The sequence below is a fragment of the Rhipicephalus microplus genome, chromosome 6 (genome assembly GCF_043290135.1).
Source record: "Rhipicephalus microplus isolate Deutch F79 chromosome 6, USDA_Rmic, whole genome shotgun sequence".
NCBI lineage: Eukaryota > Metazoa > Arthropoda > Arachnida > Ixodida > Ixodidae > Rhipicephalus > Rhipicephalus microplus.
The window spans coordinates 198,996,621-199,011,697 of record NC_134705.1 but is presented as its reverse complement, the minus strand read 5'-3'; the positions used below and the strand labels follow the sequence as shown (position 1 = coordinate 199,011,697).

General features: G+C 42.4%; 1 protein-coding gene across 2 annotated transcripts; it reads left to right on the top strand.

The window, feature by feature from the left end:
- The first annotated feature begins 190 nt into the window (after positions 1–190).
- LOC119168218 (uncharacterized) lies at positions 191–13,257 on the top strand. 2 transcript variants are annotated; one of them, XM_075867521.1, is made up of 10 exons: positions 191–806; positions 2,964–3,279; positions 3,861–3,995; positions 4,665–4,859; positions 6,524–6,763; positions 7,441–7,696; positions 9,915–10,219; positions 11,906–11,992; positions 12,078–12,186; positions 12,701–13,257. In XM_075867521.1, exons 1-10 carry the CDS (start codon positions 414–416, stop codon positions 12,909–12,911), a joined length of 2,247 nt encoding a protein of 748 aa, XP_075723636.1. In that variant the 5' UTR covers positions 191–413; the 3' UTR covers positions 12,912–13,257. The 2 variants fall into 2 exon arrangements, with proteins under 2 accessions (XP_075723636.1, XP_075723635.1); XM_075867520.1 differs by having other exon boundaries at positions 283–806; positions 12,078–12,181; positions 12,696–13,257.
- Positions 13,258–15,077: the final 1,820 nt, after the last annotated feature.

The window sequence follows — 15,077 nt, the reverse complement described above, 5'->3', positions numbered from 1 at the left end:
TTAAGGTTATTTTCAACCAAAGGTAATCATTTAACGTATCCGTGGTTTTATTTTTTTTTTTTTAAGCTGACAACCGAAAGCGAAACTAAGCGACTACACGCGCAAGTCGGCGCAAGTCCCCGTGAAGCCTGTTTCAATTTCACTTGAATAACTAAAACGCTTTCAACGTTTATAATTGTAGATGTTTACGGGCGAGTCGGCTACCTTTCCGTGCGAGTACTTCAACAGCGCATGCGCAGAGCCCGTTCATTACGATCCTCAACAAACAATCAAAGCGCAAAAAATATCAACGAAACGTCGGCCATCGGCGCATAAGCACGATCGTGTACTACCATCTTTACAATGCGCAGAAAAGCGAGGTAGAATCTCGCAGGTTCACACGCAAAGGTTTCGCACGAGTCAAAACTTTAAAAATGTGTCGCGTTTGCGTTTGCAAAGTCGCGGGCTCCGCCGTCTTCCTCGCATCCTTAGCCATTGCGTTCGCGCAGGATGGCTTCACCGCGAAACCCACCGTCGCTGCGGCTAAGCCATCACAACCAGTCGCCGCTCCGGCGTCAATTGTTTCTGGCGGCGGCCGAACGCTTCAGAAGAGGCCCAACCCTTCGCATTCGCTCGCGGGAGCCAGTGCGGCCGTGCGAGACGCGCTGCAGAGCTTCGAGGTGAACGAGAACCGCATAATTCGCACCGAGGACTCCCGGCGTATGGGTGCGCGATACCTGAACGAAACGGAGCTCAGCTCCAACCGGGACTGCACGCTGTGGTGCTGGGAGACGACGAGCTGCAACGTAGCCGTGTTCGAAGAAAAGGTACGTTGGTGCGATATCAGTGTCGAGAATGCATTCGGAGAACAGAGTGCGCGCCAAGGATGAACTCGAATGTTCTGGCACAAATGTTTACGCGCGGGGTCGTGTAAGGAAAAAACATAACTTAAGTGACTGGAATTGATATCTAGTTAGTGGAATGGAATCGACAGCTGTCGATGCTCGCGTACACAAGGCAAGATTAATATCTCCCATTTCCATATTTTAACTCTGCTCTTCTTAAAAATTACACGCAGGAAATATTTTTTGTATTTATATTCCGTGCGACTCTCGTGTAAATGTGCGTATTATATGTCTCGTGTGTCTATATATATTGCGAATTTAATGTAAAAACTCGACTCGAGCCCCTTACAAATATACACATATTGACTTTGACAAAGGCCGGTCCACCTGCTGAAACTTCAGAAAATATACCATGCAAAACCAACGTGCGTGCATCAAACTCTATCTTTCCTTGAATATATATATATATATATATATATATATATATATATATATATATATATACACACATGTGTGTGTTCAGAAGCATTGTTCAATACGCATAATGTTTCACTCTTAACAGCACATCACTTTGGTCATTCAGTGTACTTTTATGAGTATGAATATTTACATGAGAACAGTAATCAAAGTTAGACATACAAACAATTTACACCAGTAAAATCTCATTGCTTGCTCTTGTCACATTTTTTTGTAGATCGTTACCATGCACACAATCTTTGTTCCTGAACTGGCTTACAAACTTGATTAACAATGTACATAAATATTTTTTAGTACAAATTTCGGGGGCTTGAGATGCACACCAGCAACTAATTGTAGGCTGGCTATGTGGTACTGGCTATGGCAAAATAACAATAGGTGTGGTAAAAACACTAAAGCAAAAGTAGTTTTCAACATGCCTTCAATATCAATGCAAACACAAAAGTGGTGTCATTAAATATTTTACCTTCCCGTGATTAGTATGACATACCATTAACTGCATTTATACAGAGTTGATTTCTGCCTTAGCATTAATTACATAGCATTCAATTAAAATTTTCACATTCATCTGTCATTATTTTAGGTCACCATCTCTGGGCTTTGTGCATTACAGCTCATAGAATTATTGTTTTAATATTTTGTAAATGATTTTGCCTTGCATAATTTCCTACTTTTTATATTTACCAAACCTTAACTTCTGAATCTGCTGCATCAACAAATTCACATTTTAGTATGTGGGTTTCCTCTTACAGATGAACATACAGTCTTCAACCATGTAAACAGTTTCTACGTTTTTAGATGCCTGTACTTGTTTCTGTCAAATTTATGATTCCTGCCATATGCTAAATTTATTTAACTCATAACAGGGCCTAGTTTTTAGGCTGTCAGATGAAAGCATTAATATTCAAGATAAACTAAATTAATCAGAGGAAGAAAAACCCTCTTACGACGTGTGACAATGAGCGCACCATTACTTTTTTCAGTATGACGTAGTTTTTTGTAGGAGAATATGGGAATACTGAAGAACATTGGTGGATGAAGGAGCAAAAAGAACAAAAATGGCACTGTCTTTCTTTCTTCTGTGTCATATAGCAAGCACTAAACCGTGCAAGAAAAATTGTTCTCGTTGATTGACGTCATGTCAACATGCCTCCAAGTACCTGCTACTACGTGCCATGTCATGACAAAAAGTCCTTAGAACACAGGGTGTCGCTGGAGCCAATGTTTTTTCAAGCAGACTTGCCTTCGAGAAGGCTTCAAATGCCTACCTTGGTGCATGTTTGAGCATGTTTTGTACCCTTTGCTACAACCCAAACAAAGGAGAAAGAAAGGGCACATGTGTAAATGAGGGTAGGCACCACACTGGCCCATATTAATTTACCCCCCTCGTTCGCACACTTGCCATTTCCTCCTCTTTTGTTTGTGTCGGTGGAGAGGATGCGAAATACACACATGCACGCGCCAAGGTATGCAGTCGCAGCCTTGAAAAAGACAAGTCTACTTGTCAAAATGTTGGCTCTAGCGACACCCCACATTCCAAGAATTTTCCATTGCTTCAACTTTCCATCTGCCATTGAACTTCTACCTTATTTACTTACTATGCTGCATTTCAGACCACATTGCTGACATTTGTTTTGAAGTAGCGTTGATGTTGGGATGCAGGGAAAAGGCAGCTGCTACCTGTTCGACTGCGGGCCGCCGTCGCACTTTCTCTGCCTCTTCACGGCGCATGCGTTCTACACCGTATCCGTGCTCACCTTGCCCACGCGCAACACCGAGGCCCCCGTTTGGCCCGGCTCCCACCACGAGCAAGAACTGACGCAGCTACGCCAGCCGCGACCACTCCTCACAAGCGATGCTGGAGCCCCGCACAATGCACCTGCCGCAACACAGGCACCCAAGCCAACCACAAGCACAAGCAGTCCACGCCAAGCCAATGCAGGTCAAGCCGAGAATGATCAAGACGAATCACCGGACAGTAAGCATTATAATCAATTAGTCAACACAGTGAGCAGGAAATACATACTGTTAAGTGCAAATTGATCAGCATTGGTGCTGCTTTAATAAATAAGCAGCACGTTAGCTGCTTAAGGCAAACAAAATACAGTATCCTGCTAGTGTGATTCAGGGTAACATGAAAGCTTCAAGTGATGAGAATGATGACATATCTTGTTCAACGATTGCTTTGTCTGCACTACACAGTAACATGGTACTAACAAATGATAAGTACATATTTCTCCTACACAGTTGTGGTTCACATCTAACTCTCATTGTCTCCTTTAAAACTTTACTGGTTTTTATAGAGTAACCTATGTAGTAAAATAGAAATATGTGTGCAAGACGAAACTAATAGTAGAGCTAGGACCGTGGGAACTCGTATTTGCAGTTGTCAGAAAAAAATTTCACCATATACAAAGTTAGTGCACAGTTAGCCTCCTGATTCAATTCACAGATTCTGAACATACTTGCGTGTTCCACTACCCTGCTTAGCTCTCAAGCAAGCAGTATCATGCCTTGTACCTTCCGCTGAGTGCAACGACTTGGCATGCAAACTTGCAGGCCACCAGTGTCAGCACTACCAGTTCCGCTGCCAAAATTCTAGCGAGTGCATCGCTGTCTACAACGTCTGTGATGGCATACCGCAATGCGTCGATGGAAGCGATGAAGCTGAGGACCTAAAGTGTCCTGGTGCAAGTAAGTCCTTTCCCAAAATGTGCTGGCCCACCAGTCATACTTGTTTTAGTGACTTTTTATCTAAACATGCTCTTGCGTTCTCATTGAAAATTTCTTTGCCGTTCTGATATTGTACATGTCTGGAGGGACAGCATTGCATACTACTCCACTCCTGCTGCAATGCAAGGAATGAATGAATAAATGATTAGCCAAGTGATCAAACGCTTGAACAGGCAAATGAATAGCACCAAAGTTGCTGCCGTCAGCAACTTCGGTGTTTATAATGCTTATGTCAACAGAAATGTATACATTATCAAAACATTGTCAATAAGCATGCTCCTGACCATCCTGCACGTGACTACTGAAAATTTCTTCAGCACAGAAAGAGTGCTAATTGACATTTCGAAGTAAATAAAATAACTGGCAGCAACGTTGAATTTATCAGAGCGGCACAGCATAGAATGTAATGCTCTCATTGCCACCACCACTACAACCACCTTGTCGTTTCAATCAGTCTATATTATGCATTCTATTATGATCCCCCTCCCGGCAATTAACTATACTGTTATGACATCATCCACTATGACATCCTGTTGTATTAGCATGCAGTAGTTCTTTTATAAAAATGTGGCAATATTGAACCGTGGAAAAATGTTCACGCTGTACCATTTGCGAAACTGTTTTGAACAGAGATACCCGAAGCCAGCAGTGCTACGGCCAGTCCATCTACGACGACTCTGCCAACAACGGCCGATCACGCTCGACCGGGAAGCACAGCTGCTGTGGACACAGAACAGCAGTACAGAGCACCTCCCGCCAGTCCTCCACAACCTTCCATGGTTGATGACAACCCCCGACATGGTCCTACAGTTGACATGGGAGGAGGTGCGTGGGAAGAAAACCTTATGAATATGAAATGAAGAACTTTTTGTAAATAAATCAAACTTACACAACATTACCAACAGAAAAAGGATAACTGCTCTACCTTTCACACACATAACAACCAGACACAAGTACTGTGCCTGTTTGTATCTAGTTGTTATGTTTATGTAAGGCAGTGCAGTTATCCCTTTTGTGTTAAGATGCACCATCTCGCCCAGCAACAAGCTCTTCTAAATTAAACAACACTACTGCAGGGCACTCAGTATTCTCTTGCAACAAAAATATTTTCACAATATACTGATCTATACATTTTATAGTAATTGATCTGAATTAAATTGCAAGTATATATATCTATTCACTCGAAATTATTCATGTTCTGTTTTTACATACATAAAGTCAAGGCTGTTTAAGAGATACAGTGCCAATTTGTTTTCAATTATGTTCATTTTGAGCAATGAAAAATGATACTTTTGCCATGGATTATCAAAAGTGGCACGTTGCAAGGACTCATCAGACATGGTAATGCCTTCAGCCAAATGATCATATGCAACAGCGCATGGCAAAATGAAGTTAAATGACGACGCATTTATTGCACAAGAAGTTCATTTATTCATACCTCAATGTGCCTTGCTTTTTATTAGCCACTAGTCAATACAAATATCAAAGATAAGTGATGTACACTCAAACCTCGGTATAACGAACCTGGGTGTAATGCATTTTCGGTCATAACGAAGTAAATGAAGAATAGTCTTGCTGTAGATACAGTGTGATACTTTGTTTATAACGAAATTTTGGATATAACGAAGTTATTTTTGTGGCACGCATGACTTTGTTATAATGAGGTTTGAGTGTACACAATTGCGTGCAAAGTGTCTCAAATGGTTAAGCAATATTTCTTGAAAATTTTTGAGTGTTGGTATTACCAGCTGCAAAAAACAAGCAACCGAAAGGTAGATTTATAAGCAACATGTATACACTGTGCTCATATCGGTGTTACATGTCAGGAATCAAAGCTAAATGTGTGTGCATTAACACATTCAAGACAAAAAAAGGCAAGTAATAAACAAAGGCTGGAAAACGTAGATTTTTCATTTTCAGTATGTAGTTTAAGATATCTGCTAACCAACTTGTGCCAAGATGCTTTGGCATTCAGTAGATTGTACTGTTGGCAAATCTTTGTTATGTATTGTGGGAGAAAATAATATTCCTGAAGCACTAGCCTTATTTCATGAGAAATCTTGGGGGCGAGTGTCATAAATGTTACAGCAACTTCTTAATTTCTATTACACTGTTTCTTATTATTACTTAAGAGCATGCTATGAAATATCTTATATGCCAATCTACGGTCAGGTCATAAAGACCCAGGACGCAAGATTTTTGGAAAAGCTGAATTCTTGCTTAGCCTGACAGAAAAGCTTCTTATTAAAAGCTTAAGCCTGTGGCACTTTACAGCCTAAAAAGTGAATCATTAAATTAGTATTGTCATGCATGCATTAACACACCAGAAATTTGCATTTGCTGTGAAGTCCGTGTGATAAAGACTTTTGTCTCCAGAAGTAGATAAATTGGTCAGTCTGACCAGAAGTTATGCAAGCTAATAATAAATACTATAAATACAGGTATTTAGAAAGGTTTCAGTATTTTTACCGGTCTTTCTTCCACTGCAGGAAGAATTCCAAAGCCTATACTTAACGGCCACAACAGCTTCCCACCGTTGCCTCACAACAACAGGCTTCGATGGGGCGATGAAAACAGCCACAGTCATGGCCGACCAGAGTACAGAGACCCGTACGAAGAACCCTTCGCACCAGAACAGAAGTACTACGACTACGGGCAGGCCTACCCTGAGAGTTATCGGTACTGGATCAACGATGCCGACACACAGCTCTACCCCATGGTTGCCGACGGTAATGCTGATGTCCTTGATGCAGGTCTTCAGTACAGCTGCTTCCAAACTGTCAGGAAAAGTTATGATATCTATGCAAATATATGTCCACATCAGTATAATGTTTTGCAGCATGGCTTTCTACATTTGAATGCAGCTTCGCCTGAATTTATCATTGGTTACACCACGAGTAAGTGTCGTGTTCCACATTACGCCACGCCACACTAAATATTACCATACAATTTACTATACCATACCATACACTATATCATACACCATACAATGTTCCATACCATACACCTTACCGTAATCGCATATCATATGCTATACACCATACTGTGTACCATATTATACACCTTAATCAAGCCGTATCATATGCCATACCATGCACCATACTATAATGTGCATTGCACAATATTAGGGGTGTCTGTTTTGGCAATTGCTTGGTTTGTTACGACAACGTGGGCCTGAGCAGGTGCCAGTAGCTTTAGGGCCTGGAGGAAGAGGCAATGTGCCTGTGTGGTTGTCTTCACACAAATGGTTACGACACCTGACACCATATCATGTAGAATATATTATATACCATACTGTGCCGTATGTATAAAATTACCTCATTACAAACACTCTCTGAGCTTGTGTGAATCCGAGTGTTGCGCCCAAGTGCTAAATTAATTGACAAGCTATTCTCTTCAACTGCAGGCATCATGCAGCCGCAGAATTACAGAGCCCAGAAGCCGAGAATGAACCTTCAGCAGCAGCATCAATACCAGCAGCAGCAGATGCAGCAGCAAGAGCTTCAGCAGCAGCAGCAGCAAAGGTTACAGCAGCAGCGCTACCAGCAGCAGCAGTTTCGCCAACACCAACTCAAACAGCTGCAGCACGAACTGCAGCAGCAGAAAGAGCAGGTGTCCTCTGTTCAGGACTACCCGCCCAGTCGTTGGAAAATGAGCCGTGGGTGGGTATATGACTGTTACAAGCTGCCACTCTAGCGTCGCCAGCGCGAAGTCGGCGACGGGAATGACAGCAGGTTGGTTCGTTCCGTACGCAAGCAGAGACAGTGAAGAGATCAGAGACGTGAGAAAACGAAACGAACTTTTACTCTAGTGATATTGCAGCACACGGGATCTAATACAACACTTTAATACAGCTAACAAATTACATCAACACTTGATACAAATACATATAAAAACAATAAATCAGCTTACGCGAGAGAACTATTACAAACTACACAAACTAACACAACAGAACTACAGAGGAGAAAGTTCGAAGATATAAACAGGTGAAGGCATACGTGTGATGACCGGCAGCGTTGTGTCCCCGACGATCGGATGCGAGAAGTCGAAGAGAGTTCTGGCACGACTGCGATGCCGGCGGTGTTGCAACGCTGGTGGCTCCGGGAGGCTAGTGCTTGCAGGTGACTTCGAGCAGGTTGAGCTAACTCGAGGCGAAGTCCCGATGTCTACGTTGCAGACGTTAATATCGCGTCACAGCTAGACGAATGGCTAAGTTTAGGTGGCCAGCCGATACAGAGCCACACTAAAAACTTCTAGAAGAGATGCTTGTTGATCTGTTTCTACACCATGCTGGTCAGCGACTACTCTGCCTAGCAGGGCAAAATCCTGCGCTTAAATCCCCCTCGTGTCTCCTCGCTCTCTTCCTTGGGGACAAGAGACCTCTACCTGGGTCCAATCATGCGCGTTTAATTGATGAAAACTCCGCCCCAAAAATATTTTGACCCCACCCCTTTTTAATAGGGAGAGGGCCCGCAACTAGCGAGAGTGACAACCTGTCGGGTTGTTGTCATACGGCTTGGCCACCAGAGCGTTTCCCACGCTTTTCCCCGTGGGAACGGTCAAACGTTTGGCTCTCAGCCGGGGTGTCTCGTAGTCGAATCCTTGTTCGGGGTATACCGCGGCCTTCTACGACCTTGCAGACGTCGCCACAGTTACAAAAGGATTAACTGTCGGCGGCGACGTTCTAAGAAGAGCACCCCATTTTGCACTTCTCGGATCCCTTTCATGCGCCGCCGTTTCTCACGGTCAGTCGGGGAGTACGGCGCCCGTTAATTGCCGTGACGCGGTGTCGCCAAAAATAGCCGTCCGTGACAATGACAAAAGGACGATATTACATAAATGTGCACGTGCAAAGTTCTTAAAGGGAGCAGCCAAGTTTTATCACAGCCTCTTTGTCGGACCTGAAAAAAAAAGCTTCTCAATGGATGCAGAAATGAAAATTAGGCAATAATGTGGTGCTTACAACAGCCTGGCTTTCTTGCCTGGCTTCTAGAGGTAAAAATGGAAAGGAAATAGTTCTTGAAATGCAACTTAGGGGTTCCTCGGCTGCCATGTCATCACCAAAGACCTGCATGGCCTTAACCCTGCACATTTAAGTCACGAGACAGGTCTGACTGAGTAAAGATGTGTGACAGAGTTGAGACCTGCCTTAGACGATTGAGGAGGGAGAAACTCCATTTTACAGGAAGGTCAGAAATAGTGCCCCCCCCCCCCACAACTCTTCTGTGCAGATGCTAATGGTCGCAACCAAAAATTGGTTCACAGCTGGGATACCTTGTTCGTGCTAATTACAGTAGGGGCAGAATAGAATGCAAAGCATACCGCAGAATAAATGTAACAAACCACTACTTTTGCTGAGCTTGTAGGCTCATACCTAACGAATAGGATGTAATACGGTCGAAACATTAGAACAGGTAGAAGTGTCTCTCCTGAAATATGAGGTGTTTGTTCCTGTCCCAATATTCAGATTACAAAATAATGAAGACTAGATATCTGCATAGCAGTTAGCTGGACAATGAAATCTTCTTCATCCTAGACCCACCAATATCGAAACACGTTGCACCCGTACTGGTTTGAACTGGGAATAGAATGGTCAGTCAGCTCACAACTGAAACCAGTTTGGTCTTAGGTTTTTACATAGCCTCTAGCGTTAATGTAGCCTTTCTTCCTTTACAGAAAGAAAAAGGTGGGGGAAGGGGGCAGTGGTTTTGACTAGAGAAGGCGGAGGCCACGTAGGCGTTGTTCGGCTTCACGCTATGCCAAGTATCCTATGGTAGACAGAAACTTCAGAAATAGCCTGGAGGGCCAGAGGAGAAAGCTGCATGTGCGTGGCTTGCTAGTTTATTCACCAGATCCAATTCACATGCTGCACTTCTGCAGGCCCTTGGGTCCAGTGGATCAAAGTGACAGCTATGGGCCGCAGCCATACGCTCCAACCCTGGCTCCTTACAGTCGACGACTGCACCCCGGCATTGGAGGAGGCCATTCAAATCCACCAGTGCCGGCCTTGGCGCAGAATATGCAAGGCAGCAAGCTTGCAGATCAAACCATAGGCCAGCAACAGGGCCTCGCACAAGATTCGCAGCCCGACTCACCGCTGGAGCCACAAGCTCAGGAGCAGCGAAAGCTCGAGCCGCATCCCGTGATGCCAGCCAAGCCAGTCGCACCAGCTGCCAACGAAGACGGTGAGGCACCCCTTGCTGACATTTATGATCAAGAACCCTTAAAGATGCCCTGTGACCATTCCATGAGTTATCATAGAATGACCCTACTTTAGAACTCTGCTGCCTCACGTATTTGCCGCTGCACAAATTTATCGATTCTGTCAAGATTAAGTGAAATTATCACACGAATACCACCTGCATCTTTTCTTCTTCCGTTTTTACATACATCTGCTACACACCCACACAGGGGTTAAGGGGATGGCAAGAGAAAATGCACCACCAAGAGGTTACATTTCTACACATCACGGTGTGTCTCTTTTTTTTCTCTGACCGTATTGGCTACTGTTTCGAATTTGAACACGCACAGCACTGGCATGTAGAAGTATTTTGTGGTGGGCACAGTACTTTCAAGTCATTCGACTGGTGCGTCATTCCTTAAATCAGTCAATACCTGTCATACCCACTTGCTCCCCCATTTACTGCGTAGTTGATGATGGCATAGCTAAGGCAAGTGACCTTTGGCTGTTCTTGACAAGAAACTGTAAATTTCGTGCGGTGCGCAATGCAGTAGCTGGCTCAGATATTAAATTAATCCTGAAAGTTGGTTGGCAGTATTTTATGACCGTGATCACAAAGTGTTCTTGGGGCCTTTTGATGATGCTCACTGCATGGTTATTCACTAACTGCATGCACAACGTACATTGTCAAGTGGAGTGCTTTTATGATCTGCCTTGCAAGAGCATCAGATGGGAACATACCGGTTACCGTCTGCATGTTTCCAGCACAAAACAGTTTTTTGCACACTATTCTGCTTCAGAATAGCAATTAGTTGTAGTTGCACGAAGGTGTTACCAATACTTTCATGCCATTAACCAACATGAAAGCCTACTATTCCAAAGTAATCGCCTCCAATTTATGACTGTGATGAAACCTACGACTGCCCGATGTGACTTTGCTCTCACCACTCGAAACATTTTTTTCGTACTGTTAGAACAACAATTCTTTTTTAAACTGTGAGAGTTACAAAACAAGCAACATATCACAATAATCAGGATCGAGAGCTGTCCACAGTGAAACAAGAATGGATGTTCTAAACTTGCTTTTATGGTATGCTGAAAATTTGTAAGCGAGTTTATTTCAAGCAAAGATTTCGCTTATATATGTTCAAACTGTAACTTATTGGAATGGGCTTAGAATATCGATTCTAAGCTTGACCAGTGTATGATGTCATATAAAAAAAAATATGTAATGCTTAACATGTGTCATCTTTTGACACATTGTCAGGGACAGATTTTGGCACTGAAATATTTGTTCTTGCTGAGCAATTAAAGTTGAAATCTTGCAATTCTCATTTTCTCTTGAAACCTTTCAATTTATATAACATTTACATCAACGTCTGAGGACCAGGACCGAGTTTGTATCTTTATTGGGCCACTTACAAACAGCCTAGTAGTTTCTTTGCAACTTAGCATATTTCATTTGAGTCAATTCAGAAGCAGCCATGTCTGAATTTCCCTATCTCAGACAGATTTCAGCACCGATTTTAAATGACTAAGCTAAAGCTTTGTTTATTTCCTAGCGTATTGTTTAGCACACTTATTCAACTATGCATCATGGAAATTGTGACTGAGAACACTTGAATGCCACAACGTTATGTACTTGATTCCTGCACTGAAGCACTCAATCGACCTACGTTTGTTGCCACAGACACCTTCTATCAGCCTGTTGTTGAAGTGGCACCCCCACCGGCACCCCATCAAGGTAGTTCAAAGCACATCACAGAGCACCTGCAGAGTGAGTCGCGCTCCTCTAGCACCAGAAAAAAAGAAAAGCGATTGCCATGTGCTGGTCATGTTTTTGATACTAAATCACTTTTCAGAGCCTCAAACGAAACCTTCAAAGGCAGCAGCTGGATCTGAAGTGCCCCATCAGAATGAGAGACCCGTACAGTACAGCAGGCTCCACGAGGTTGCTAACATGCAGGTGAGGTTGAATGTTACACACATTTCACCACGTTGTCAAATTTGCCATCTTGTCAGTTCTTGAATGAGAGGGCTACCACAACCTCTGTGAGTAGTTTAAAATGCCACCATCACAGATTTTGGCATTATAGCTGAGTTTCACAGCGTCCAGAATACATAGCACCCCCAGTAACAGGATGATGATTTAAGTTGTAGCCCTTGACCACATCAAGATGAAAAACAACCAGAGATGTTTTAGGATCAAAACGTTTGTATGAGTGCTGTGTGTTTTCACCTCTGTGAGTGTTTTGTCTCTCATGACACTCTGTGCTTTCACCTCGACTTGGACTCTTCATATTGTGGCATATTGGCATTAGATGCAAAAGCATTGTTTGAAACATTCTACATGTTTATATGATGTGAATATGTGAATCTAATGTGAATATGACGTAAATATGATGAAAATTTAACAAAGGAATTTTCAAAAAGTATTGTAGAGCATACATTTCCCAGCATGATAACACCTCACATCGCAGGTGAGCTTTACCCAAGTGGAACAAGGAAGCCGCGGCACCGAGCCGGAATCGGGCAGTGCAGTGCTGGCCCTCACGTTGGGCCTCTGCATCACAGGTCTCCTGCTTGTGTTGGTCGGCTGTCGTCTCCGACTGGCGCGACACCGGCTAGCACGCCGAGGCGGCCGGTCGTCGCTCGCGCACGATGCCGACTACCTGGTCAACGGAATGTATCTCTAAACCTCACTGTGTTGCAAGTATGTGGATAAGTGAAGACAAGAGTACCTTTTTGAAAGTTTGTATCTCGAGAGAAGATGTGGCTTTAACTTAATGTCTGTTGACGCTCGACTTTCGTTGACCTCACTTCATTGGGAACGCAGAGAATCGGTTCAAGCTATCTGCAGATCGAAATCAACGGTGCCTTTGAGTTGCCATGAAAGTTTACACAAAGAGCACTTTGCAAGGAACCTTGCAAGTTTAAAAATTGTCCCGAAAAACTTTATCCACAAGGAAACATTCAACCTTAATTTCAGGTGTGGCAGCCAAAAAAAAAATCTAAATGAGTGAATGAAAATCAAGCGTGAGACATTTTAGAAAGAAGAGGCAAGAAGGGTATTGTTATGCGGCCATTGGCCTTTGGAAAAGTGCCGTGTACATATTGGTCAGTATATTTGGCCTGTTTACAGTGCACATTATTTACTATTGCACTCATGTACCACAAATAAAGACGCGAAGGCAGAATTTTAGACACAATTTATGTGCAAGTATGCTTAATTGCCATGGATATTATCTATCCTCAAACAAAGCAGAATATGTTTCGATCTTTCATGAGCCTGATTGTTCCCACGAATGCATCATCACCTACAGAGATCTCAGACTTAAATTGAGAGCCAAGTTAATTGCTGTTTAAATACAGAAATCGATTGCAGTGCTGTCTCATGCAGGTTAAAGGCACACTGCATGAAACAATTGCACTTCGGCAGCTCAAAAAAAAAAGTAGTGCACTTGCTTAACGAATTCCTCTTTGCAGAAGGCAATTAAATTACCTTAGGTCATCAGCACTTCATACAAAAAACCTCATGGTCCTAAAGTATACCACCATTCATTCTGATAATTGTCATCAATGGCATAGGCTGTGAAATGTATGCTGATGTATTACTCACAGCTACAAGCAGAATGTACACAGTCGGCCAATGTGAACACCTGATACGGGGATTTCGCACCACTTGAGTATTCTTGCTTCCAACCATCCGATGATTAAGTAGTACACAATATTTTCTTAGACACACTCTGTCAGCATCACAAACATGTGTTCCAATTAAATATAATTGAGCAGAAATTCTTGCTCATTCTTGAGACTTATGCCCCGTCAAATTTCAGGCCACTTGGACAAGTAAAGAGTGCAAATATGAATTCCAGGCTTTGTGCCCGATGTTTACATGAATTAAGCATTTTTGCATTTTCGCAGTCTTGCTATGTTAGCTATTGGTGTCTACTACATTTGTTGGAAGTTATGTACACATTTTACAAGTGAGACACAAAGGCTAGTACTATTGCTTAATCGATGTATCTGGTTGCAATGGCCTCATGTTTAGGAAGCATGTAATATTGCAAGTTAGCTGGTGCTTAACAAACCATTAGAAAATAAAAGGACATTGCTCTATTGAACTCAACAGGACTACTGAACAATTAGCAATTAAACATGATTGTACAGTCACATATGAATACACAAACACAGCATGATGAATTATTGCATGTAGCTAGGTGAATCTAAATTGTGTCTTACCAACTACCATGTATAATATACATGCTAACAATAAATATCAGACATCATATATAAGCTTTGCATTAGAATGTCGAACAGTAGTATTACCTCAGCAAAAGAGAAAAGCTATTACTGACTTACAAGAACTGAAATACAAGCATCACACTTAAATCATGCTTAACTGTGGATACAGCAAGTGTACTTAGATATCATAGTGATTTTGTACGCATTGTATACTTAGCATGCTTACCGTGCATTATTTCTCATTCCCTACTTGAAAATGCGGACGTGAAATGATTGTGCTGCTTGAGGACTTGCCATATTTATGCATACATAAAGAATGCATCCTTAATTACAGTGTGTGTTAGCTTTAGTCGAATTTTTTGTATAGCAAATATATTCATGTTGAAGTTATAATGTTAACAAAAATGCAAAGAAGACTTTTGCAACTACAGAAAAAGCAATTTAGGAAAGTATTGTTCTCACAAATACTTTATTGCTTATCACTGCTGTGTGCAATTAGAATGTCTACATTGATATCAATGCACTGTAGGAAGGAAAAAGAACCTCGCATCAAACTTGTAAAACGTAGTTCTGACCTAAGGAGTCAAAACATGAATTTATGTCAGAAAATAAATAGA